The sequence below is a fragment of the Pseudophryne corroboree genome, chromosome 3, assembly GCF_028390025.1.
Source record: "Pseudophryne corroboree isolate aPseCor3 chromosome 3, aPseCor3.hap2, whole genome shotgun sequence".
NCBI classification, from domain to species: Eukaryota; Metazoa; Chordata; class Amphibia; order Anura; family Myobatrachidae; genus Pseudophryne; species Pseudophryne corroboree.
Genome location: NC_086446.1, coordinates 301155629 through 301182674, shown reverse-complemented (window position 1 = coordinate 301182674; position 27046 = coordinate 301155629). Strand labels below are relative to the sequence as shown.

Here is a 27046-nt window from a genome sequence, read left to right as displayed (position 1 = left end):
ACACATTACGGCAGGCAAGTGTCTCCATTTTACACATTACGGCAGGCAAGTGTCCCCATTTTCCACAATACAGCAGGCAAGTGTCCCCATTTTACACATTACGCATGCAAGAGTCCCCATTTTACACATGATGGCAGGCAAGAGTCCCTATTTAACACATGGCAGGCAAGAGTCCCCATTTTGCACATGATGGCAGGCAAGAGTCCCCATTTTACACATTCCAGGTGGCGGCGGGGGGGGACTGACCTGCATTTGAAGTGGTTCTTCCCACTCTTCGGCCGCCTCTCCCTCGTATCCCGTCGCGCCGGCACTTCCTGTAGGCTTGGCTCCCCCTCCTCCAGAGTACCCAGCTAAGGGGGGCGGAGTTTCGCGGAATGACAAGATTGCCACGACGCACCCGCGTCATTCCGCGAAACTCCGACCCCCGAGGTGAGTAATCGGGAGGAAGGAGGAGGCGGGTATCAAAGTGAAGCAGAAGTGCTGCGGTGGGCGCCCCGTGCGGTTGCACGGCTCGCCCGCCGCAAGAAACGGCATAATGTGCAATGAATTAACTTGTTCAGCATTTTTAAATTGAATATGGGCTGGAACGACCCGTTCAGCTTCTGGACCAAAAACAGGTTGGAGTAGAAACCCTGTCCTCATTGTGCAGGAGGAACCCAAATGATTACTCCTGACTGGAGCAATTACTGAACTGCCTCTTGCGAAGCCCTGGCCCTCGTCTCTACCAAAGACAGGCTGGTACAAAAAAACCTTTGTTTTTCCTGAAAGCAAACGCATAACCATGTGATACCGCTTCTTGCGCCTAGGCATCCGTGGTAGACTGCTGCCAGATTTGTGCAAAATTAAGAAGTCGACCTCCCACCCTGGGGTCCCCCACGTGAAAGCCCGCACCATCAGGCTGATGGCTTATCTTCTGTTTTAGAAGCTGGTCCTCAGGTTGCCCAATGCTTTTTCGTCACACCATACCTGATATACTGGGACTGTTTGCTATCACCCTTTCCTTTGCTTTTCCTTGAGAACAAAAGAGCTGAAAAGCTGGAATTTTAGGCTTAAATTTGTAAGTAGAAGGAAACTTTACTTTCTTGGAGTCTGCTTCTGATTACAAAAATAGGATTTTAATTACCTACCAGTAAATCCTTTTCTCGTAGTACGTAGAGGATGCTAGGGTCCACATTAGTACCATGGGGTATAGATGGGTCCACCTCTTAAAGAGCCATTGGCACTTTAAGAGTTTAAGTGTGGGCTGGCTCCTCCCTCTATGCCCCTCCTACCAGACTTAGTCTAGAAACTGTGCCAGAAAAGACGGACAACTTCGAAAGAAGGATTATACACAGATAGTAGCGAGATTCACACCAGCTCACACACAAGCCAAACCGAGCTAACTAGCTTGAAACATCAGCAACGGCTGAACAAGATTACTTACCAAGTAACAAAACAGTACTTACCAAGAACTAAGCAGTACTGAACTAAGTAACCACTGCAGGATCACGAAGCACTGGACGGACACCCAGCATCCTCTACGGACTATGAAAAAAGGATTTACCAGTAGGTAATTAAAACTTAATTTTCTCTTACGTCCTAGAGGATGCTGGGGTCCACATTAGTACCATGGGGATGTACCAAAGCTCCCAGAAAGGGAGGGAGAGCGCGGAGGCTCCTGCAGAACTGATTGACCAAACTTCAGGTCCTCAGAGACCAAAGAATCGAACTTGTAGAATTTTGCAAACGTGTTCGACCCAGACCAAGTAGCCTCTCGGCAAAGCCGTAAAGCCGAGACACCCCAGCCAGTAGCCCAGGAAGAACCCAACTTACGAGTAGAGTGGGCCTTAACAGACGTAGGACACGGCAATCCTGCCATAGAATACGCATGCTGGATAGTGAACCTGATCCAGCGAGATATTGCAGACACAACCTTTGGAAGGAACTGCTGACGTGTCCGGAGCTCAGCTCTATCTTCATGGATGATCAAGTAGGGGATCTTACAAGATAAAGCCCCCAACTCCGACACATGTCTAGCAGAAGCTAAGGCCAACAAAGTGACAGCCTTCCACGTGAGAAACTTGACCTCAACCTTCGGCAGAGGTTCAAACCAATCCGATTGGAGAAACTGTAACACCACGTTAAGATCCCAGGGCGCCGTGGATGTGCAGAACCTCTTTCGGAAAAGTCTGAACCTCAGGAAGAGAAGCCAACTGTTTCTGGAAGAAAATGGATAGGGCCGAAATCTGGACCTTACGGATCACAACCTCAGGCCCATATCCACACCTGCTTGCAGTAAGATGAGAAACCGTCCCAGTTCCACCGTAGGAAACTTCTTGGACTCACACCAAGATACATATCTTTTCCAAATACGATGGTAATGTTTAGACGTTACTCCTTTCCTAGCCTGTATCAGGGTAGGCATAACCTTTTTCGGAATGCCTTTCTGAGTTAAGATCTGGCGTTCAACCTCTATGCCGTGAAACGTAGCCGTGGTAAGTCTTGATAAGCAAACGACCCCTGTTGCAGAAGGTCTTCCCGAAGATGAAAAGGCCTCGGATCTTCCAGCAGTAACTCCAGAAGATCCGCGTACCAAGCCCTTCTTGGCCAATCCGGAGCAATGAGGATCGCCTGAGCTCTTGTTCTTTTTATAAGTTTACACATACACCGACTGGCAGGTCCACGAAGCCACCAGTGCGTTCATCGCCACTGCCTGTGGGTCTCTCGACCTGGAGCCGCACCTGCGAAGCTTCTTGTTGAGGCCGGAGGCCATCCTGTATATGTGAGGTACGCCCCAAAGATTTGTCACCTCTGCAAACACCTCTGGGTTGAGATTCCACTCTCCTGGATGGAGATCGTGTCTGCTGAGGAAGTCCGCTTCCCAATTGTCAACTCCTGGAATGAAGTTTGCCGACAGCGCCATTATGTGTCTTTCTGCCCAAAGGAAGATCTTTGTTACTACGGTCATTGCAGCTCTGCTCTTCGTTCCGCCTTGTCGGTTGATGTAGACCAACGCTTTTCTCCAGTGGTAGAAATACCCTCTGCACTTCCGTGTCGAGGATCATCCCTAGGAAAGAATCTCCTTGTGGGCTCCAAATGTGACTTTGGAAGATTCAGGATCCATCCATGATCCTGGAGCAGTCGAGTTGTGAGAACAATGGACTGCAACAACTTCTCCATGGACAATGCTTTTATCAGCAGATCATCCAGATATGGAATTATGTTTACTCCCAGCTTGCGGAGTAGAAGCATCATCTCTGCCATTACTTTGGTGAACACCCTCGGTGAAGTGTATAGGCTGAATGGCAGCGCCTGGAACTGATAGTGACAGTCCAACAGCGCAAACTTGAGATAAGCCTGGTGTGGCGGCCAAATAGGAATGTGAAGGTATGCATTCTTGATTTCTAAAGATACCAGGAATTCCCCATCCTCCAGACCGGAGATCACTGCTCTCAGAGATTCCATCTTGAATTCCCTCAAAAAATAAGATTTTACTCACCGGTAAATCTATTTCTCGTAGTCCGTAGTGGATGCTGGGACTCCGTAAGGACCATGGGGATTAGCGGCTCCGCAGGAGACTGGGCACAACTAAAGAAAGCTTTAGGACTACCTGGTGTACACTGGCTCCTCCCACTATGACCCTCCTCCAGACCTCAGTTAAGATACTGTGCCCGGAAGAGCTGACACAATAAGGAAGGATTTTGAATCCCTGGTAAGACTCATACCAGCCACACCAATCACACCGTATAACTCGTGATACTATACCCAGTTAACAGTATGAAATATAACTGAGCCTCTCAACAGATGGCTCAACAATAACCCTTTAGTTAGGCAATAACTATATACAAGTATTGCAGAAAATCCGCACTGGGGATGGGCGCCCAGCATCCACTACGGACTACGAGAAATAGATTTACCGGTGAGTAAAATCTTATTTTCTCTGACGTCCTAAGTGGATGCTGGGACTCCGTAAGGACCATGGGGATTATACCAAAGCTCCCAAACGGGCGGGAGAGTGCGGATGACTATGCAGCCCCGAATGAGCAAACTCTAGGTCCTCCTCAGCCAGGGTATCAAACTTGTAGACTCTTGCAAAAGTGTTTGAACCCGACCAAGTAACAGCTCGGCAAATTGTAAAGCCGAGACCCCTCGGGCAGCAGCCCAAGAAGAGCCCACTTTCCTCGTGGAATGGGCTTTTACAGATTTAGGGTGCGGCAGTCCAGCCACAGAAAGTGCAAGTTGAATCGTGCTACAGATCCAGTGAGCAATAGTCTGCTTAGAAGCAGGAGCACCCAGCTTGTTGGGTGCATACAGGATAAATAGCGAGTCAGTTTTCCTGACTCCAGCCGTCCTGGAAACATATTTTTAAGGCCCTGACTACGTCCAGTAACTTGGAATCCTCCAAGTCCCAAGTAGCCGCAGGCACCACAATAGGTTGGTTCACATGAAAACTGATACCACCTTAGGAAGGAATTGGGAATGAGTCCTCAATTCCGCCCTATCCATATAAAAAATATTAGATAAGTGCTTTTGCATGATAAAGCCGCTAATTCTGATACACGCCTGGCCGACGCCAAGGCCAACAGCATGACCACTTTCCACGTGAGGAATTTTAGCTCCACGGATTTAATTGGCTCAACCCAATGCGACTTCAGGAAATCCAACACCACGTTGAGATCCCACGGTGCCACTGGAGGCACCAACGGGGGCTGACTATGCAGCACTCCCTTAACAAAAGTCTGAACTTCAGGCAGTGAAGTCAGTTTCATTTTGGAAGAAAATCGATAGAGCCGAAATCTGGACCTTAATGGAACCCAATTTTAGGCCCATGACCCCTGACTGTAGGAAGTGCAGAAATCGACCTAGCTGAAATTCCTCCGTTGGGGCCTTCATGGCCTCACAGCACGCAACATATTTCCGCCATATGCGGAGATAATGGTTTGCGTTCACGTCTTTCCTAGCTTTAATTAGCGTAGGAATGACTTCCTCAGGAATGCCCTTTTCCTTCAGGATCCGGCGTTCAACCGCCATGCCGTCAAACGCAGCACGTCTTGGAACAGACAGGCCCCCTGCTGCAGCAGGTCCCGTCTGAGCGGCAGAGGCCATGGGTCCTCTGAGATCATTTCTTGGAGTTCTGGGTACCAAGCTTTTCTTGGCCAATCCGGAACAATGAGTATAGTTCTTACTCCTCTCCTTCTTATTATTCTCAGTACCCTGGGTATGAGAGGCAGAGAAGGGAACACATACACCGACTGGTACACCCACGGTGTTACCAGAGCGTCCACAGCTATCGCCTGAGGGTCCCTTGACCTGGCGCAATATCTTTGTAGCTTTTTGTTGAGGCGGGACGCCATCATGTCCACCTGTGGCCTTTCCCAACGGTGTACAATCATTTGGAAGACTTCTGGATGAAGTCCCCACTCTCCCGGGTGGAGGTTGTGTCTGCTGAGAAAGTCTGCTTCCCAGTTGTCCACTCCGGGAATGAACACTGCTGACAGTGCTAACACATGATTTTCCGCCCATCGGAGAATCCTTGTGGCTTCTGCCATCGCCATCCTGCTTCTTGTGCCGCCCTGTCGGTTTTACATGAGCGACCGCCGTGATGTTGTCTGACTGGATCAGCACCGGCTGGTGTTGAAGCAGGGGTCTAGCCTGACTTAGGGCATTGTAAATGGCCCTTAGTTCCAGAATATTTATGTGTAGGGAAGTCTCCTGACTTTTCCATAGTCCTTGGAAGTTTCTTCCCTGTGTGACTGCCCCCCAGCATCGAAGGCTGGCATCCGTGGTCACCAGGACCCAGTCCTGTATGCCAAATCTGCGGCCCCCTAGAAGATGAGCACTCTGCAGCCACCACAACAGCGACACCCTGGCCCTTGGAGACAGGGTTATCCGCCGATGCATCTGAAGATGCGACCCGGACCACTTGTCCAACAGATCCCACTGGAAGATCCTTGCATGGGACCTGGCGAATGGAATTTCTTCGTAAGAAGCTACCATCTTTCCCAGGGCTCGCGTGCATTGATGCACCGACACCTGTATTTGTATTAGGAGGTCTCTGTCTAGAGACAACAACTCCTTGGACTTCTCCTCCGGGAGAAACCCTTTTTTTCCTGTTCTGTGTCCAGAACCATACCCAGGAACAGTAGACGCGTCGTAGGAACCAGCTGCGACTTTGGATATTCAGCATCCAGCCGTGCTGTTGTAGCACTTCCCGAGATAGTGCTACTCTGACGAACAACTGCTCCCTGGACCTTGCCTTTATAAGGAGATCGTCCAAGTACGGGATAATTATTTCGGCCATTACCTTGGTAAATACCCTCGGTGCTGGGGACAGACCAACGGCAACGTCTGGAATTGGTAATGACAATCCTGTACCACAATTTTGAGGTACTCCTGGTGAAGAGGGTAAAAAGGGACATGCAGGTAAGCATCCTTGATGTCCAGTGATACCATGAAAATCTCCAGGCTTGCAATAATCGCCCTGAGCGATTCCATTTTGAACTTGAACCTTCGTATATAAGTGTTCAAGGATTTCAATTTTAGAATGGGTCTCACCGAACAGTCTGGTTTCGGTACCACAACATTCTGGAATAGTAACCCCGGCCTTGTTGAAGGAGGGGTACCTTGATTTCACCTGCTGGAAGTACAGCTTGTGAATTGCCGCCAGTACTACCTCCCTTTCTCCGAGGGCAGCAGGCAAGGCTGATGTGAGGTGAGGGGGAGTCGCCTCGAACTCCAGCCTGTATCCCTGTGATACTACTTGCAGAACCTAGGGATCCACCTGTGGGCAAGCCCACTGGTCCCTGAAGTTCCCAAGACGCGCCCCCACCGCACCTGTCTCCACCTGTGGAGCCCCAGCGTCATGCGGTGGACTCAGAGGAAGCGGGGGAAGATTTTTGATCTTGGGAACTGGCTGTCTGGTGCAGCTTTTTCCTTCTTCCCTTGTCTCTGTGCAGAAAGGAAGCGCCTTTGACCCGCTTGCTTTTCTGAAGCCGAAAGGACTGTACCTGAAAATACGGTGCTTTCTTAGGCTGTGAGGAAACCTGAGGTAAAAAAATTTCTTCCCAGCTGTTGCTGTGGATACGAGGTCCCAGAGACCATCCCCAAACAATTCCTCACCCTTATAAGGCAGAATCTCCATGTGCCTTTAAAAGGCAGCATCACCTGTCCACTGCCGGGTCTCTAATACCCTCCTGGCAGAATGGACATTGCATTAATTCTGGATGCCAGCCGGCAAATATCCCTCTGTGCATCCTTCATATATAAGACGACGTCTTTAATATGCTCTATGTTAGCAAAATATTATCCCTGTCTAGGGTATTAATATTATCTGACAGGGTATCAGACCACGCTGCAGCAGCACTATTTATGCTGAGGCAAATGCAGGTCTCAGTATAGTACCTGAGTGTGTATATACAGACTTCAGGATAGCCTCCTGCTTTTTATCAGCAGGCTCCTTCAAAGTGGCTGTATCCCCAGACGGCAGTGCCACCTTTTTTGACAAACGTGTGAGCGCCTTATCCACCCTAGGGGATATCTCCCAACGTGACCTATCCTCTGGCGGGAAAGGGTACGCCAGCAGTAATTTTTTTGGAAATTACCAGTTTCTTATCGGGGGAACCCACGCTTCTTTACACACTTCATTCACTCATCTGATGGGGGAACAAAACACTGGCTGCTTTTTCTCCCCAAACATAAAACCCCTTTTTTATGTGGTACTTGGGTTAATGTCAGAAATGTGTAACACATTTTTCATTGCCGAGATCATGCAACGGATGTTCCTAGTGGATTGTGTATATGTCTCAACCTCGTTGACACTGGAGTCAGACTCCGTGTCGACATCTGTGTCTGCCATCTGAGGTAACGGGCATTTTTTTGAGCCCCTGATGGCCTTTGAGACGCCTGGGCAGGCGCGGGCTGAGAAGCCGGCTGTCCCACAGCTGTTACGTCATCCAGCCTTTTATGTAAGGAGTTGACATTGTCGGTTAATACCTTCCACCTATCCATCCACTCTGGTGTCGGCCCCACAGGGGGCGACATCCCATTTATCTGCCTCTGCTCCGCCTCCACGTAACCTTCCTCATCCAACATGTCGACACAGCCGTACCGACACACCGCACACACACACAGGGAATGCTCTGACTGAGGACAGGACCCCACAAAGTCCTTTGGGGAGACAGAGAGAGAGTATGCCAGCACACACCAGAGCGCTATATATAATGTAGGGATTCACACTATACATACAGTGATTTTTCCCTTATAGCTGCTATTAATACACAGATACTGCGCCTAAATTTAGTGCCCCCCCTCTCTTTTTTACCCTATGAAGTCTGGAAACTGCAGGGTAGAGCCTTGGGAGCGTCCTTCAAGCGGAGCTGTGAGAGGAAATGGCGCCAGTGTGCTGAGGGAGATAGCCCCGCCCCTTTTCCGGCTGACTTTTCTCCCGCTTCTTTCATGGATTCTGGCACGGGTAATTTATCATATATATAGCCCTGGGACTATATATTGTGATGATTTGCCAGCCAAGGTGTTTATATTGCCCTCAGGGCCCCCCCCCCCACCCCAGCGCCCTGCACCCTCAGTGACCGGAGTGTGAGGTGTGCATGAGGATCAATGGCGCACAGCTGCAGTGCTGTGCGCTACCTTGTTGAAGACAGAAGTCTTCTGCCGCCGATTTTCCGGAACACTTCTTGCTTCTGGCTCTGTAAGGGGGCCGGCGGCGCGGCTCCGGGAACGAACACCAAGGTCGGGTCCTGCGGTCGATCCCTCTGGAGCTAATGGTGTCCAGTAGCCTAAGAAGCTACCACCAGTTAGGTAGGTTCGCTTCTTCTCCCCTTAGTCCCTCGCTGCAGTGAGTCTGTTGCCAGCAGATCTCACTGTAAAATAAAAAACCTAAAATATACTTTCTTTCTAGGAGCTCAGGAGAGCCCCTAGTGTGCATCCAGCTCAGCCGGGCACAAGATTCTAACTGAGGTCTGGAGGAGGGTCATAGTGGGAGGAGCCAGTGCACACCAGGTAGTCCTAAAGCTTTCTTTAGTTGTGCCCAGTCTCCTGCGGAGCCGCTAATCCCCATGGTCCTTACGGAGTCCCAGCATCCACTTAGGACGTCAGAGAAATGGATTTAACTATTTGAGGTTCTATATTGGTCTGACCGAACCGTCCGGCTTCGGCACCACAAAAATGTTTGAGTAGTAACCCTTGTTTTCCAGACAAGGTGGAACTGGGACAATGACATTTGCCCTTTCCAATTTTTGAATGGCTTCCTGTAAGATAACCCTTTCTGTCAGCAAAGCTAGTAAGCCCGATTTGAAAAATCTGTGAGGTGGGAGCTCTTGAAACTCCAGTCTGTACCCCTGAGATACAATATCTTGTACGCAGGGGTCCAGGCTGAGGACGCCCAGACCTGACTGAAATATCTTAGACGTGATCCCCACTTGGCCGACCTCCAGGCTGGGAGGTCCACCGTCATGCTGAGGATTTTGAGGAAACAGAACCCGGCTTCTGTTCCACGGAACCTGCCGGTGCAGGTTTTCTGGATTTCCCCCGACCACCTCTGAAGAAGGTGGAAGGGGACTTGGATTTCTTAACGGTCACGGTCCGAAAGGACTGCACTGTAGACGCAAACATTGTTTTTTTTCGGCGTCGGAGTGGCTGAGGGAAGAAAGGTTGACTTACCCGCGGTTGCCGTGGAGATCCACGCATCCCCAAGTAGAGCCTGACCTGTGAAGGGTAGGTTCTCCACACTCTTCTTGGATTCCACATCCGCAGAACATTGACGCTGCCAGAGTCCCGTGTGCCGAGACAGCCATGGAAGACGTCCGTGCATTTAGATTACCGAGGTCCTTCATGGCCTCCACCATGAAACCAGCAGAATCCTGTATGTGACGTAAAAACATTTCAATGTCACTTCTATCCATAATATCTAAATCCTCTAGTAACATGCCTGACCACTTTACTATGGCTTTAGAAATACATGCACAAGCAATAGTGGGCCTAAACGCAGTGTACTGTATATCGATGTGAGCGAAGTCTCAATCTTGCGGTCTGCCGGTTCTTTCAAAGCGGTAGACCCAGGGACAGGTAAAACCACCTTTTTAGACAATCTAGAAACAGAAGCGTCTACTATAGGAGGGTTTTCCCACTTTTTCCTATCCTCTTCAGGGAACGGAAAAGCAACTAGAACTCTTTGGGATCTGGAATTTTTCCCCTGGGTTTTCCCAGGATTTTTCAAATAATGCGTTTCATTCCCTAGACGCAGGGAAGGTAAGGGAGACTTTCTTATTGTTCGTAAAGTAAGCCTCCTCGACCTGTTCAGGTACCATGTCAGTAATGTGTAAAACGTCCCGAATGGCCTCACTCATTAGCTGCACTCCTTTAGCAAAGGACGCATCCCCCGCAGTATATCCCCATCACCCGTATCATTCGGTATCCATGTCGACTTGCATTACCTGGGAAAGAGCACGCTTTTTGGGGCATATATTCTGACAGTTTGTTGAGGTACTGGGAGTAGATATGACAAAACCTCTACAATTTTTTTAAAACCTACGTTTCAGTCTCATAATGAGCTATCCTAGATGAAAACGAGATTTATGGTAAGAACTTACCGTTGTTAAATCTCTTTCTGCGAGGTACACTGGGCTCCACAAGGATTAACCTCGGGGTGTAGAGTAGGATCTTGATCCGAGGCACCAACAGGCTCAAAGCTTTGACTGATCCCAAGATGCACAGCGCCGCCTCCTCTATAACCCCGCCTCCATGCCAGTGAGCTGTTTCGTTAACCAGCCCAATGCAGTAGCAGGTACTAGAGACGACAAACGCTCGTAGCCAATTTCACCGCACACTCACTACAGGAGAGGGTGTCAGCGGCTATGCCAATATCAACCCAAAGAAGCTAAGTGCGTCAGGGTTGGCGCCTTGTGGTGCCCAGTGTACCTCGTAGAAAGATTTAACAACGGTAAGTTCTTACCATAAATCTCGTTTTCTGCTGCGGAGTACACTGACCTCCACAAGGATTAACATCGGGGATGTCCTAAAGAAGTTCCTTATGGGAGGGGACGCACTGCAGCGGGCACAAGAACCTGGCATCCAAAGGAAGCATCCTGGAAAGCGGCAGTATCAAAGGCATAGAACCTAATGAACGTGTTCCTTGAGGACCACGTAGCCGCCTTTCACAATTGTTCAAGGGTCGCACCACGGTGGGCCGCCCAAGAAGGTCCAACCGACCGAGTAGAATGGGCTTTGATGGTAGCAGAAACCGGACGACCAGCCTGTACATAAGCATGTGCAATCACCATTTTCATCCATCTGGCCAAAGTCTGCTTGGATACAGGCCAGCTACATTTGTGAAAACCAAACACAAAAAGAGAATCGGATTTCCTAATGGAGGAAGTTCTCTTCACATAGATACGGAGAGCCCATACCACATCCAAAGAACCCTCTTTGGAAGACAACTCAGGAGAATTAAAGGTCGGAACCACAATCTCCTGGTTAAGGTGGAAGGAAGATACCACTTTGGGTAAATAACCAGGACATGTTCGAAGAACCGCCCGATCACAGTGAAAAATCAAATAGGGAGACTTATAGGATAAGGCACCCAAGTCCGAGACCCTTCTAGCTGAAGCAATAGCCAGCAAAAACAACACCTTAAGGGAAAGCGACTTAAGGTCAGCAGAGATAAGAGGCTCAAACGGACACTCTTGTAAGACCTACAAAACCACCGACAGAACATAAGGAGGCTGAATCCGCAACACACCCTGAGTGAATGTATGGACATCAGGTAGGGAAGCAATCTTTCTCTGAAACCACACCGACAAGGCAGAGATATGAACCTTGAGGGAGGCCAGACGCAGGCCTAAGTCCAGGCCTTGTTGTAGAAAGGCCAATAGTTTGGCTGTACTAAACTTGAAAACGTCATGATTGACGCACACCAAGTAAAGTAAGCATTCCAGACCCTAGGGTATATCCGAGCAGAAGCCAGCTTACGGGCCTTCAACACAGTTTGAACAATCGCCTCAGAAAAACCCTTGGCCCTCAGGACGGAAGCTTCAAGAGCCATGCCGTCAAAGCCAGACGGGCCAAATCCTGGTAAACACAAGGGCCCTGAACAAGGAGGTCTGGTTGTTGTGGAAGTAGAAAGGGACGATCCAGCGAGAGGCCCTGTAGATCGGAGAACCAGTGCCGCCTGGGCCAAGCTGGAACGACTAGAAGTAGGTATCCTCCTTCTTGCTTGAACTTCCGAATTACTCTGGGCTGGAGTGACACATACGGCAGCCGAAAGTTCCACGGGATTGACAGAGCATCCACGAACGCTGCTTGAGGATCCCTTGACCTTGCTCCGAAGACCAGAAACCTTGTGATTGTGTCGAGACGCCATCAGGTCTACATCTGGGAGGCCCTATTTGTCCACGAGAAGTTGAAACACCTCTGGATGTAGGCTCCATTCTCCTGCATGCACGTCCTGACGACTGATAGTCCGCCTCCCAGTTCAGAACTCCGGGAATGAACACTGCTGATATGACCGGTAGATGGCGTTGTGCCCACTGAAGAGTGCCGCCTTGATGATTGATGTACGCCACCATGGTGGCGTTGTCCGATTGTACTTGAACAGGTCTGTTCTGTATGAGATGCTGGGCCATTGTCAACGCACTGAACACTGCCCGCAGTTCCAGAATGTTTATCGGGAGTAGGGACTCCTCCTCGGTCCACCAAAACTGGAGAGAGTGTTGTTCCAACACCGTGCCCCAACCTCTCAGACTGGCATCCGTCGTCAGCAGGACCCAGTTGGAGATCCAGAACGGACGACCCCTGCTCAATCGTTGGTCCTGAAGCCACCAGCTCAGCGATAGGCAGGCCTCCGGAGACAGGGAGATCATGCGAGATCTGATCCGTTGAGGAAGGCCATCCCACTTGGACAGAATCAACTTCTGTAGAGGGCGAGAATGAAATTGAGCATACTCCACCATGTCGAAAGCCGACACTATGAGACCTAACACTTGCATCGCCAAATGAATTGACACTTGCGGACGGGATAGGAAGCATCGGATCTTGTCCTGAAGTTTCAGGACTTTCTCCTGAGACAAAAACAACTGCTGGTTGTGAGTGTCCAACATCGCTCCCAGGTGTACCATGCTCCGAGCAGAAACCAGGGAGGATTTTTTCCAGTTTATCAGCCACCCGTGGGCTGTCATGCACTGGACCGTCACATCGAGATGACACAGGAGAATTTCTGGGGAACTCGCCAGATCAACAAATCGTCTAGGTATGGTAATATCCTGACCCCTTGACGGCGGAGCCGTCATGACCGCCATAACTTTGGTGAAAACTCGCAGAACCGTTGTCAAACCAAAGGGTAACGCACAAAAATGGTAATGAAGGTTGCCCACTGCAAATTGCAGGTACTGCTGATAAGATACCGCAATAGGAATATGTAGGTAGGCATCCTGTATGTCCAGGGAGACCATATAGTCGTCAGGCTCCATGGCCAGAACAATAGAGATCAGCGTTTCCATACGGAAATTCACACATTTGGTGTTCAAGGACTTCAGATTGAGAATGGTCCGCGAGGACCCGTTCGGTTTCGGGACTAGAAACAGCGGTGAATAGAACCCCTTGCCCCTCTGGGTCAGAGGCACCTGTACCACCACTCCTAAGGTCAGGAAGGAATGTACCACCGAGTGCAACGTGTTTGCTTTTGCCGAATCCAGAGGCACATATGTCAGGCAATATCGATGAGGGGGACGATTCTTGAAGGGTATGGCGTAACCTCGAGCAACGACTACCCTCACCCAGGTATCCGAAGTGGTCTTTAACCATTCTTGGGTAAAATTTAGAAGTCTGCCCCCCACCCTGGGATCCCCCAGAGGGAGGCCCACTCTGTCATGCGGCCAGCTTGTCAGTTTTGGAAGGTGGCTGACGGGCGGCCCTAGCACGCTTCGGTCTGGGCTTGGCAGGCCTGGAAGCATGTGCTTGCTTTGGGTACGCCTGGCCTTTTGCTTTACCTGGAGTACGAAAGGGCCGAGGGAAAGTACGTTTAGCCTTCTGTGCGGAAGGAGCCGTACTAGGTAGGCAGGCTGTTTTAGCAGTAGCCAGGTCAGCCACAATCTTATTGAGGTCTTCTCCAAAGAGAATGTCTCCCTTGAAAGAAAGCACCTCCAGGGTTTTCTTGGAATCCAAATCCACCGACCAGGATCTCAACAAAAGGATACGTCTGGCCAAAACGGATGCAGTAGCAGCCTTGGCCGCAAGCACCCCGGCATCGGAGGCCGCCTCCTTAAGGTACAGAGAAGCCGTGGAAATATATGAGAGACATTGTCGAGCATGCTCAGATGCATCAGAAGAGAGTTCCACCTCGAGTTCCTGAGCCCACAATTCAACAGCTTCAGCAGCCCAAGTCGCTGCAATAGTTGGCCTTAGCACAGCCCCCGAAAGGGCATAAATCGCTTTTAAACAGCCCTCCACACGACGATCCGTCGGTTCCTTCAGAGAGGCGATGGTAGTTACTGGCAGAGCAGAGGAAACAACCATGTGCGCCACATGAGAATCTACAGGCGGAGGAGTTTCCCAATTTTTACACACCTACGCAGAGAGAGGATAGCCAGTCAACAGTCTCTTATTCTGTGTAAATTTTGTCCCCGGATTTTCACGCACCGCTACGGTAGCACATCACTGCTGCCGGGCTGCCGCTGTCACAGGACACCCAGCAGTGGCACCCCTCCCGCGATACCCCACCATCGCGGCACCCCCCGCTCCCCACCCATGATTGCTGCACCCACGCACGCCACCCCCGATCACTGGCACCCCACCTGCAGTTGCGGCACCCCCGCAACTTACCCGCAATCGCGGCACCCCCCCCCCCCCCGCGATCGCGGCACCCCCCGCATATCACCCACGATCGCGGCACCCCCGCATATCACCCGCGATCTTGGCACCCCCCGCATATCATCCACGATCGCGGCACCCCCCGCATATCATCCACGATCGCGGGACCTCTGCTCCCCTCCTGCAGTCACTGCCCCCCAAGATCGCGGCACCCCTTCCCCCTCACCACCACCAGGGCCAGCTCCAGCCCGCACCGCTAATTCACCCCCCCCCCCCCCGCGGCCCCCCTCCGCCAGCCTTCTGTCACTTCAGACGCGCACGGAGACAATCAGGTGAGTGCCACGGAGTGGCGCTTCCTGATTGGCTGAAGAGACACTTCTGTGACAGCTGTGACCGGGGTGTCTCTGCATTCGTGGAAAGGGTTCCCATGTGTAAACATGGGACCCCTTTCAGTCCGTTTGGTCCGGGTGTTGTTGTTTTGCCAAGTACGTGGATTATAATCTGGACCCTGGATCGGGTGAGTATAATTATCTTTTATTTTCAGGTACCCGTGGATTCTACTTGGAGAAGAGGACCGACTGCTTCGTGTCAACATAGGTAAGTATGTGTGTGTCGACATGTGTGAAATAAAGTTTTACTGTCACGGTGTGTGTCTCCTGTTTTTATTTGGGTATTTTTTTCCCATTAGAACTACAGGTACCAGCGGGACCGTTTTTCTCCCGCATGCTGGTACTTGTGGTTCTCCAAGTACCAGCTTGCGGGGGAGGCTTGCTGGGACTTGTAGTACTACTGGAAAAAACAATATTCTTTTCATTTTCTCAAGGCTATCAGCCCCCCATCCGCAGCCTTTGGATGGGGGGGACAGCCTCGGGCTTAACCCCTGGCCCTTGGGTGGCTGAGGAGGGGGACCCCTTGATTGAAGGGGTCCCCACTCCCCCAGGGTACCCCGGCCAGGGGTGACTAGTTGGATATTTAATGCCATGGCCGCAGGGCACTGTATAAAAGTGACCCCCGGCTGTGGCATTATCTGTCCAGCTAGTGGAGCCCGATGCTGGTGTAAAAAATACGGGGGACCCCTACTCTTTTTGTCCCCCGTATTTTTTGCACCAGCACCAGGCGCAGAGCAAAAAAACAGGGATCCCCTGTCCGTTTTCCCCCCGCATTTTTAGAACCAGGACCGGCTCGAAGAGCCCGAGGCTGATTATGCTTTGGAGGGGGGACCCCACGCAATTTTTTTTCAGGTTTTTCCCATTCCATTTAAAAAAAAAATAATAATAATAATAATAATAATAATCTTTTTAAAAATATATAAATAATACTTGTGCCTCCAAAAAAGACAAACCAAGTACCTAATCCCTTATAATATAAATAGATATGCTATTACCCACCCAAAAAAACACCAAAAAAAACATGTTTTTAAAAAATGTTATTAGATTCCGCCAGCAAAGTGTGGCGGATTGAAAATGACCGAAACGTTAAGCTGTCAGAACAGGGTCACGTATGTTCTTGATTTTTGAAAAGTCCTAGAGTGCCGCCTATCGTTTGTGATATGTTTGCTTTTTGAAGCTCAGGAGGGCACCAGGCAAGCTGTACATTTTACTACATTGGGAGTGCCGAATATCTACATCTGGTATATATATATATATATATATATATATATATATATATAATTTGCCTTGGCAGCCCAACCATGCTGGTATCCATAGTTCAGTATAAAAACAAGTAAATGTATGGTGGTGAAAGAAAAGCCCAGTTTCACTGAAAAAAAATAAGAATTTACTCACCGGTAATTCTATTTCTCGTAGTCCGTAGTGGATGCTGGGAACTCCGTAAGGACCATGGGGGATAGCGGGCTCCGAAGGAGGCTGGGCACTCTAGAAAGATCTTAGACTACCTGGTGTGCACTGGCTCCTCCCACTATGACCCCCCTCCAAGCCTCAGTTAGGTACCGTGCCCGGACGAGCGTACACAATAAGGAAGGATTTTGAATCCCGGGTAAGACTCATACCAGCCACACCAATCACACCGTACAACTCGTGATATGAAACACAGTTAACAGTATGAAACAATAGAGCCTCTCAACAGATGGCTCAACAATAACCCGATTTAGTTAACAATAACTATGTACAAGTAATGCAGATAAACCGCACTTGGGATGGGCGCCCAGCATCCACTACGGACTACGAGAAATAGAATTACCGGTGAGTAAATTCTTATTTTCTCTAACGTCCTAGTGGATGCTGGGAACTCCGTAAGGACCATGGGGATTATACCAAAGCTCCCAAACGGGCGGGAGAGTGCGGATGACTCTGCAGCACCGAATGAGAGAACTCCAGGTCCTCCTCAGCCAGGGTATCAAATTTTTAGAATTTTGCAAACGTGTTTGCCCCTGACCAAGTAGCTGCTCGGCAAAGTTGTAAAGCCGAGACCCCTCGGGCAGCAGCCCAAGATGAGCCCACCTTCCTTGTGGAATGGGCATTGACAGATTTTGGCTGTGGCAGGCCTGCCACAGTATGTGCAAGTTGAATTGTACCACAAATCCAACGAGCAATAGTCTGCTTAGAAGCAGGAGCACCCAGCTTGTTGGGTGCATATAGGATAAACAGCGAGTCAGATTTTCTGACTCCAGCCGTCCTGGAAACATATATTTTCAGGGCCCTGACAACGTCTAGCAACTTGGAGTCCTCCAAATCCTTAGTAGCCGCAGGCACCACAATAGGCTGGTTCAGGTGAAACGCTGACACCACCTTAGGGAGAAACTGGGGACGAGTCCTCAATTCTGCCCTATCCATATGGAAAATCAAATAAGGGCTTTTACAAGACAAAGCCGCCAATTCTGATACTCGCCTGGCAGAAGCCAAGGCCAATAACATAACCACCTTCCATGTGAGATATTTCAGATCCACGGTTTTTAGTGGTTCAAACCAAAGTGATTTTAAGAAAACTCAACACCACGTTGAGATCCCAAGGTGCCACAGGAGGCACAAACGGGGGCTGACTATGCAGCACTCCTTTTATAAATGTCTGAACTTCAGGTACTGAAGCTAGTTCTTTTTTTGCAAGAAAATCGACAGAGCCGAGATCTGTACCTTAATGGAACCCAATTTAAGGCCCATAGTCACTCCTGCTTGCAGGAAATGCAGAAATCGACCTAGTTGAAATTCCTCTGTTGGGGCCCTTTCGGCCTCACACCATGCAACATATTTTCGCCATATGCGGTGATAATGAGTAGCTGTAACCTCTTTCCTGGCTTTAGTAAGCGTAGGAATTACTTCCTCCGGAATACCCTTTTCCTTCAGGATCCGGCGTTCAACCGCCATGCCGTCAAACGCAGCCGCGGTAAGTCTTGGAACAGACAGGGCCCCTGCTGCCGCAGGTCCTGACTGAGTGGCAGAGGCCATTGGTCCTCTGATATAAATTCTTGAAGTTCTGGGTACCAAGCTCTTCTTGGCCATCCACGAGTATCGTTCTTACTCCTCGCCTTCTTATTATTCTCAGTACCTTTGGTATGAGAGGCAGAGGGGAGAACACCTAAACCAACTGGTACACCCACGGTGTTACCAGAGCGTCCATAGCTATCGCCTGAGGGTCCCTTGACCTGGAGCAATATCTTTTATAGCTTTTTGTTAAGGCGGGACGCCATCATGTCCACCTGTGGCCTTTCCCAATGGTGTACAATCCTATTGGAAGACTTCTGGAGGAAGTCCCCATTCTCCCGGGTGGAGGTCGTGTCTGTTGAGAAGATCTGCTTCCCAGTTGTCCACTCCGGGAATGAACACTGCTGACAGTGCTAACACATGATTTTCCGCCTATCGGAGAATCCTTGTGGCTTCTGCCATCGCCATCCTGCTTTTTGTGCCGCCCTGTTGATTACATGGGCGACTGCCGTGATGTTGTCTGATTGGACCAGTACCGGCTGGTTTTGAAGCAGAGGCCTTGCTGGCCTCAGGGCATTGTAAATGGCCCTCAGATCCAGAATATTTATGTGTAGGGAAATAACCTGACTTGACCAAAGTCCCTGGAAGTTTCTTCCCTATGCGACTGCCCCCCAGCCTCAAAGGCTGGAATCCATGGTCACTAGGACCTAGTCCTGTATGCCGAACCTGCGGCCCTCTTGAAGATGGGCACTCTGCAGCCACCACAGTAGAGATACCCTGGTCCTTGGAGACAGGGTTATCAGCCTATGCATCGGAAGATGCGATCCGGACCACTTGTCCAACAGGTCCCTCTGAAAAGTTCTTGTATGGAACCTGCCTAATGGGATTGCTTCGTAAGAAGCTACCATTTTTCCCAGGACTCGCGTGCAATGATGCACCGCTACCTATTTTGGTTTCAGGAGGTCTCTGACTAGAGATGACAACTCCTTGGCTTTCTCCTCCGGGAGAAACACTATTTCTGGTTTATGTCCAGAACCATCCCCAGGAACAGTAGACGTGTCATAGGAACCAGCTGTGACTTTGGACTGTTTAGAATCCACCTATGCTGTTGTAGCACTTTCCAAAATAGTGCTACCCCGACTACCAACTGCTCCTTGGACCTCGCCCTTATAACGAGATTGTCCAATTACGGGATAATTACAACTCCCTTTTTTTGAAGGAGTATCATCATTTCGGCCATTACCTTGATAAAACACCCTCGGTGCCATGTACAGTCCAAACGGCAGTGTCTGGACTTGGTAATGGTAATCCTGTACCACAAATCTGAGGTACTCCTGGTAAATGGGGACATGCAGGTAAGCATCCTTGATGTCCCGGGATACCATGTAATCCCCCTCGTCCAGGCTTGCAATAACCGCCCTGAGCGATTCCATCTTGAACTTGAATTTTTTTATGTTCAAGGATTTTAAATATAAAATGGGTCACACCGAACCATGCGGTTTCGGTACCCCAACCCGTGTGGAATAGTAACCCCGTCCTTGTTGAAGTAGGGGCACCTTGAGTATTACCTGCTGGGAATACCGCTTATTAATTGCCTCTAGCACAGCCTCCCTGCTTGAGGGAGTTGTCAGCAAGGCATATTTTAGGAAACGGCTGGGGGGAGACATCTCTAATTCCAGCTTGTACCCCTGAAATACTACTTGGAAGAAACAGGGATCCACCTGTGAGCGAGCCCACTAATTGCTGAAATTTTTGAGGCGGCCCCCCACCGTACCTGGCTACACCTGTGGAGCACCCGCGTCATGGTGTGTACTCACAGGAGGCGGGGGAAGAATCTTGATTCTGGGAACAGGCTGACTGGTGCAGCTTTTTCCCTCTACCCTTGTCTCTGTACAGAAAGGAAGCGCCATTTGACCCGCTTGCTTTTCTGAAGCCGAAAGGACTGTACCTTTTTCTGTGAGGAAACCTGAGGTAAAATTATTTCTTCCCAGCAGTTGCTGTGGATACGAGGTCCCAGAGACCATCCCCAAATAATTCCTCACTCTTATAAGGCTCTCTATGCGCTTTTTAAGTCAGCATCACCTGTCCAGTGACAGGTCTCTAATACCCTCCTGACAGAATGGACATTACATTTATTTTGGATGCCAGCCGGCAAAATATCCCTCTGTGCATCCCCCATATATAAGACAACGTCTTTAATATGTTTTTATGTTTGCCAACTATTATCCCTGTTTGACAGGGTCACCAACCACGCTGCAGCAGCACTATCTGCAGGTCTCAGTCTAGTACCTGAGTGTGTAAATACAGACTTCAGGATAGCCTCCTGTTTTTTTTTATCAACAGGTACCTATTAAAGTGGCCGTATCCTAAGACGGCAGTGCCACCTTTTTTGACAAACGTGTGAGCGCCTTATCCACCCTAGGGGATATCTCCCAGCGTAACTTATCCTCCTGGCGGGAAAGGGTACGCCATCAGTAACTTTTTATAAATTACCAGTTTCTTAACGGGGGAACCCACGCTTTTCACACACTTCATTTATTCATCTGATGGGGGAACAAAACACTGCCTGTTTTTTCTCCCCAAACCTAAAACCCATTTATAGAGGTTAAAGTCAGAAATGTATAACACATTTTTTATTGCCGGGATCAAGTCACGGATTGGATTGTGTATATGTCTCCACCTTGTCGACACTGGAGTCAGACTCCGTGTCGACATCTGTGTCTGCCATCTGAGAGAGCGGGCGTTTTTGAGCCCCTGATGGCCTTTGAGATGCCTGGGCAGGCGCGGGCTGCGAAGCCGGCTGTCCCACAGCTGTTACGTCATCCACCCTTTTATGTAAGGAGTTGACACTGTCGGTTAATACCTTTTACCTCTCTATCCACTCTGGTGTCGGCCCCACAGGGGGCGACATCACATATATCGGCCTCTGTTCCGTCACCATATAAGCCTCCTCATTCAACATGTCGACGCAGCCGTACCGACACACCGCAGACACACAGGGAATGCTCTAAACGAGGACAGGACCCACAAAAGCCCTTTGGGGGGACAGAGTGAGAGTATGCCAGCACACACCAGAGCGCTATATACTGCAGGGACTAACTGAGTTATGTCCCCTATAGCTTTATATCTATATATATAATGTATACTGCGCCTAAATTTAGTGCCCCCTCTCTCTTTTTTTAACCCTTGTAGACTGCAGGGGAGAGCCAGGGAGCTTCCCTCCAACGGAGCTGTGAGGGAAAATGGCGCCAGTGTGCTGAGGAGATAGGCTCCACCCCTTTTTCGCGGCCTATTCTCCCGTTTTTTATGGACTTCTGGCAGGGGTATTTACCTCATATATAGCCCCTGGGGCTATATATTGAGGTATTTTTGCCAGCCAAGGTGTTTTTATTGCTGCCTCAGGGCGCCCCCCCCAGCGCCCTGCACCCTCAGTGACCGGAGTATGAAGTGTGTGAGAGGAGCAATGGCGCACAGCTGCAGTGCTGTGCGCTACCTTGGTGAAGACTGAGTCTTCATGCCGCCGATTTTCCGGACATCTTCTTGCTTCTGGCTCTGTAAGGGGGACGGCGGCGCGGCTCCGGGACCGAACATCAAGGCTGGGCCTGCGGTCGATCCCTCTGAAGCTAATGGTGTCCAGTAGCCTAAGAAGCACAATCCGGCTGCAAGCAGGCGAGTTCGCTTCTTCTCCCCTTAGTCCCTCGCTGCAGTGAGCCTGTTGCCACCAGGTCTCACTGAAAAGAACAAATTCTAAGACTATAACTTTCTAAGAGCTCAGGAGAGCCCCTAGTGTGCATCCAACCTCGGCCGGGCACGAAATCTAACTGAGGCTTGGAGGGGGGTCATAGTGGGAGGAGCCAGTGCACACCAGGTAGTCTAAGATCTTTCTAGAGTGCCCAGCCTCCTTCGGAGCCCGCTATCCCCCATGGTCCTTACGGAGTTCCCAGCATCCACTAGGACGTTAGAGAAAGACAATTCTGCATGTTTTGAAATGAAAAAAACAAAACAAAACTGAAGAACTGTAGGAAGGCACTGTCCGCCTACTTCGGTGACATCACAAGTTGGACAGAAGTTGGTAGGTTGGTTGGTCTGATGAAAAGTTGGTTAGATGTGTGGAGCACTGGTAAAAAGTTGGTTAGATATGTGGGGCACTGTTTTAGTTGAACAGACAAGTTGGATGGTTGGAAGTTTGGAGTGTTGGAGAAAAGTTGGTCTGAAGTTGGTCTGATGTATGGCTAGCATAAGTCTTATGCGGGCGAGAGTGACCCTTAGATTTAGACATGGATCGGTTCAAATGCTGTAACTGAGAGGAAAGCTGATCCGTCCATGGTGGGTTCACAGCGGGGACCATAAACTGTGGAAGTGGCACAGGTGGTCCCAAAGGGGGCGTCAATTTAGTCACAAGCGTGTTTAACAATGTGGAAAAAGTAGCCCAAGGTGGTTCTTGTGATGCCCCAAGTGCTACCGACCCACTGGGGGGTAAGGAACCCCCTGAACCTGAACTTTCAGCTGCTAAATTATCCTCCATTCCATCAATGGCCTCACTACCACGCAGTGTGGGAGAGGCCCCAACGTCGTTGCCACGTGTAGCAGACATAACTATGCGCACAGTAATAGGCAACCCGGTACAAAGTGTAGCAGCACTATATCTAGCAAGGACTCTCAGAAAAAGAGCCTAAGATGGCACAGACCGGGAGTTCAATAGGAATAGAATATATGGTGACTATAAATCACAAGTAAAAATACCCCAGTAGTATATCTTGTAAACAATCCTATATTATTTACAGAGAAAAACCTGAAACACTTGGCCCCCTCAGGTATAGCAATATAGGATTAGCACGCTGACTGAAATACCCTGCAATAAGGCAACCATGCAGCAGCTACATGCACAAACACGTATTATAGTCACAAGCGTACCATGCAGAAATTATGTACCATAAACTGCAATGGACTAGCAATACAAAGTAATACTCAGTATGGCTATATGTTATCACTATAGATAAAACAAACACAGTAAGCACTGGATGTATATCACAGGGTGTTTGTACCACAAAACCCTGAATGTATGCACTCTTTCTTAACTAACACAGTCCCAGTGACAGGTAGAATACTCAAGTGTCCTGTAGGAAGCACAGCACTGGCAGTCAGGCGGTTCCACAGAGGAGGATTTGCCCCAGCAATCCCAGGAAACAGCAAGGCTCAGTCTGTAAAGGCTGCTGACTGGGAATGAGGAAGAGGGAAGCTGCTCCAGGGCGGGAACATTGCTGAAATGGCGCCTTGGGGCTGGGGGGAGATGCCTCAGATGCGACCTGCTCCCCCTGCTGGCATCCCCACAGGGTGTGCGGGCAGTAAATAAAGCGGGGGAAGGGGGGGGGGGGCTTGGTACAACATCCCCCCTGACCTGTGCCCATAAAATATATCCCTGGTGGCTAGTGGAGCAGCTGCCCAGTAATCAGTGTCCACGCCAGTGCGCGCGGCCCGCCCCATTATGGCCGCGCTGGATCGTGGTGAAATGTGCGGCACAGAAGCCCCTTACCTTCCCCTTGTCTGCGGCCCCGGGAGACGGCAGCGTGTGTGTGACTCTTCAGGAGGGAAGAAGCCGGTGCCTCCGCTGCAGTGACCCGGCAACCGCGGCGCATGAGTATACAGCGCCACGGGGGGTGATGGAGCTGCACGCAGGAAAGTCTATGAGACTTTGCCTGCAGCAGCCCTGGAAGTCTTCATTACATTTTCCCTGTTTTCAGTCGGTAAAACAAGCTCTGAAAAGGCTGCTTAGGGCAGCCTCCTGTTAAGTGCCTGCAAACTGCATGGCACCAACTTACAAACTGAGCTCACTGGCATGGAGGTGGAGTTATAGAGGAGGCGGCGCTGTGCATCTTGGGAACAGTCTAAAGCTTTGAGCCTGTTGGTGCCTCGGATCAAGATCCTACTCTACACCCAGAGGTTAATCCTTGTGGAGCCCAGTGTATCCCGCAGCAAAAATCTTGGATATCATACCCTTAATAGAAGCCACCCACTGGGGTTCAGATTCAGAGGGCTGAGACAGTATATTGCATTCCAGAGTACAGGGAATAGACTCTTCTGGAGAAGAGACATACTCTGCAGCACAAGATACAGAGTCCCTAGACATGGTGACATATATAACATACACACACAGGAAAATGTCAGAGACAGTACCTTCAGAGAGAGACAGAGTTAGGGTGCCAGGACACACAGCGCCCCAGTAGACAATTATAATAATAATAATAATAGGATTTTAATACCTACCGGTAAATCCTTTTCTCTTAGTCCGTAGAGGATGCTGGGAATGCTTCAAGAACCATGGGGTATAGACGGGATCCGCAGGAGACATGGGCACTTTAAGACATCAAAAGGGGTGTGAACTGGCTCCTCCCTCTATGCCCCTCCTCCAGACTCCAGTTATAGGAACTGTGCCCATGGAGACGGACATTTCGAGGAAAAGGATTTATTTAATTTTTAAAACTAAGGTGAGATGCATACCAGCTCACACCTCAAACACGCCGTACAATATGGCATTCAACAACAACGCATGCAACGGCATGACTAACATCAGCCACAGACTGACTGAACTCAACACATGATGTGTGCAATCATAACCAATAACTGCAGATACAGCCCGCACTGGGACGGGCACCCAGCATCCTCTACGGACTAAGAGAAAAGGATTTACCGGTAGGTATTAAAATCCCATTTTCTCATACTTCCTAGAGGATGCTAGGGATGCTTCAAGAACCATGAGGTTTATACCAAAGCTCTAGAACGGGCGGGAGAGTACGGATGACTCTGCAGCACCGATTGACCAAACAAGAGGTCCTCCTCAGCCAGGGTATCAAACTTGTAAAACTTCGCAAACGTGTTTGATCCCGACCAAGTAGCAGCCCGGCAAAGCTGTAATACCGAGACCCCCTCGGGCAGCCGACCAGGATGAGCACACCTTTCTGGTAGAATGGGCCTTCACCGATTTCGGTAACGGCAATCCTGCCGTAGAATGAGCTTGCTGAATCGTATTACAGATCCAGCGTGCAATAGTCTGCTTGGAAGCAGGAGCCCCAATCTTGTTGGGAGCCCACAGGACAAACAGAGCCTCTGTTTTCCTAATTTGAGCCATTCTGGCGACATAGATTTTCAAAGCTCTGACCACATCAAGAGACTTCGATTCCGCCAAGGCGTCAGTAGCCACTGGCACCACAACAGGCTGGTTTACGTGAAACGATGAAACCACTTTTGGCAGAAATTGCTGACAAGTTCTCAACTCCGCTCTATCGGCTTAGGGGCTTTTGTGAGACAAAGCCGCCAATTCAGATACCCGCCTTGCGGATGCCAAGGCCAACAACATAACCAAGTAAGGAATTTCAACTCAACCTTATGCAAAGGTTCAAACCAATGAGATTGCAGGAACTGCAACACCACATTAAGATCCCATGGTGCCACAAAGGGAGGTTGGATGTGTAACAAGCCTTTCACGAAGGTCTGAACTTCTGGAAGGGAGGCCAATTCTTTCTGAAAGAAAATTGATAAGGCCGAAATCTGTACTTTAATTGAGCCCAACTTTAGGCCCACATCCACACCTGCTTGCAAAAAAATGGAGCAAACGCCCCAGCTGAAATTCTTCCGTAGGAGCCTTCTTGGATTCACACCAAGACACACATTTTCTCCAAATACGGTGGTAATGCTTCGCCGTTACTGCTTTTCTAGCCTGAAGTAGTGTGGGAATGACTTCACTGGGAATACCCTTTCGGGCTAGGATTTGGCGTACAACCGCCATGCCGTCAAACGCAGCAGCTCTAAGTCTTGATACACACACGGTCCTTGCTGTAACAGGTCCTCTCGTAGAGGAAGAGGCCAGGGATCTTCTATGAGTAATTCTTGAAGATCGGGATACCAGGCCCTCCGTGGCCAGTCTGGAACGATGAGTATTGCCTGAACCCTTGTTCTTCTTACAATCCTTATCACCTTTGGAATGAGTGGAAGTGGAGGGAACACATAGACCGACTGAAACACCCACGGTGTCACCAGGGCGTCCACCGCTATTGCTTGTGGGTCCCTCGACCAATATCTCTGAAGTTTCTTGGTGAGACGAGACGCCATCATGTCTATTTGAGGAATTCCCGAACGACTTGTCACTTCTGCAAAGACCTCTTGATGAAGACCCCACTCTCCTGGATGGAGATCGTGTCTGCTGAGGAAATCTGCTTCCCAGTTGTCCACTCCTGGAATGAAGACTGCTAACAGAGCACTTGCATGTTTTGTCGCCCAGCGAAGAACTTTTGTGGCCTCCGCCAACACCCTTTGTTCCGCCCTGGCAGTTTACGTACGCCACTGCTGTTACGTTGTCTGACTGAATCAAGATGGGCAGACCGCGAAGATGATGTTCCGCTTGCCGAAAGCCGTTGTAAATGGCCCTTAATTCCAGAATGTTTATGTGCAGACAAGCTTCCTGGCTTGACCATTTTCCCTGGAAATTTTCCCCTTGTGTGACTGCTCCCCAGCCTCGGAGACTTGCATCCGTGGTCACCAGGAACCAATCCTGGATCCCGAACCTGCGTCCCTCTAGGAGGTGAGAAATGTGCAGCCACCACAGGAGAGAGATTCTGGTCCTGGAACACAGGATTATTTTCCGGTTCATGTGGAGGTGAGACCCGGACCACTTGTCCAACAGGTCCCACTGAAACACCCTGGCATGGAACCTGCCAAACTGAATCGCCTCGTAGGCCGCCACCATCTTCCCCAGCAACCGAGTGCATTGAAGAATCGACACTCTTGCCGGTTTCAGAATCTGTTTTACCATGTTCTGTATTTCTAGAGCCTTTTCCACTGGAAGAAAAACTCTCTGTAATTCTGTATATAGAATCATG

The 27046-nt window shown here is 49.8% G+C and overlaps 1 protein-coding gene across 7 annotated transcripts in view; it reads right to left on the bottom strand.

Moving 5' to 3' along the window:
• Positions 1-27046, bottom strand: part of SYCP2 (synaptonemal complex protein 2) — a 1046702-nt gene that overhangs the window by 933611 nt on the left and 86045 nt on the right. For 6 of the 7 annotated variants that reach the window (XM_063959338.1, XM_063959341.1, XM_063959339.1 and 3 more), the window contains exon 2: positions 9655-9854. The exons of the other annotated variant lie outside the window; for it this stretch is intronic. In XM_063959338.1, the coding sequence (XP_063815408.1) occupies positions 9655-9805 (151 nt within the window). In that variant the 5' untranslated portion in view covers positions 9806-9854. The remainder of the gene's footprint in view (positions 1-9654; positions 9855-27046) is intronic. 7 annotated transcript variants of the gene reach the window in all.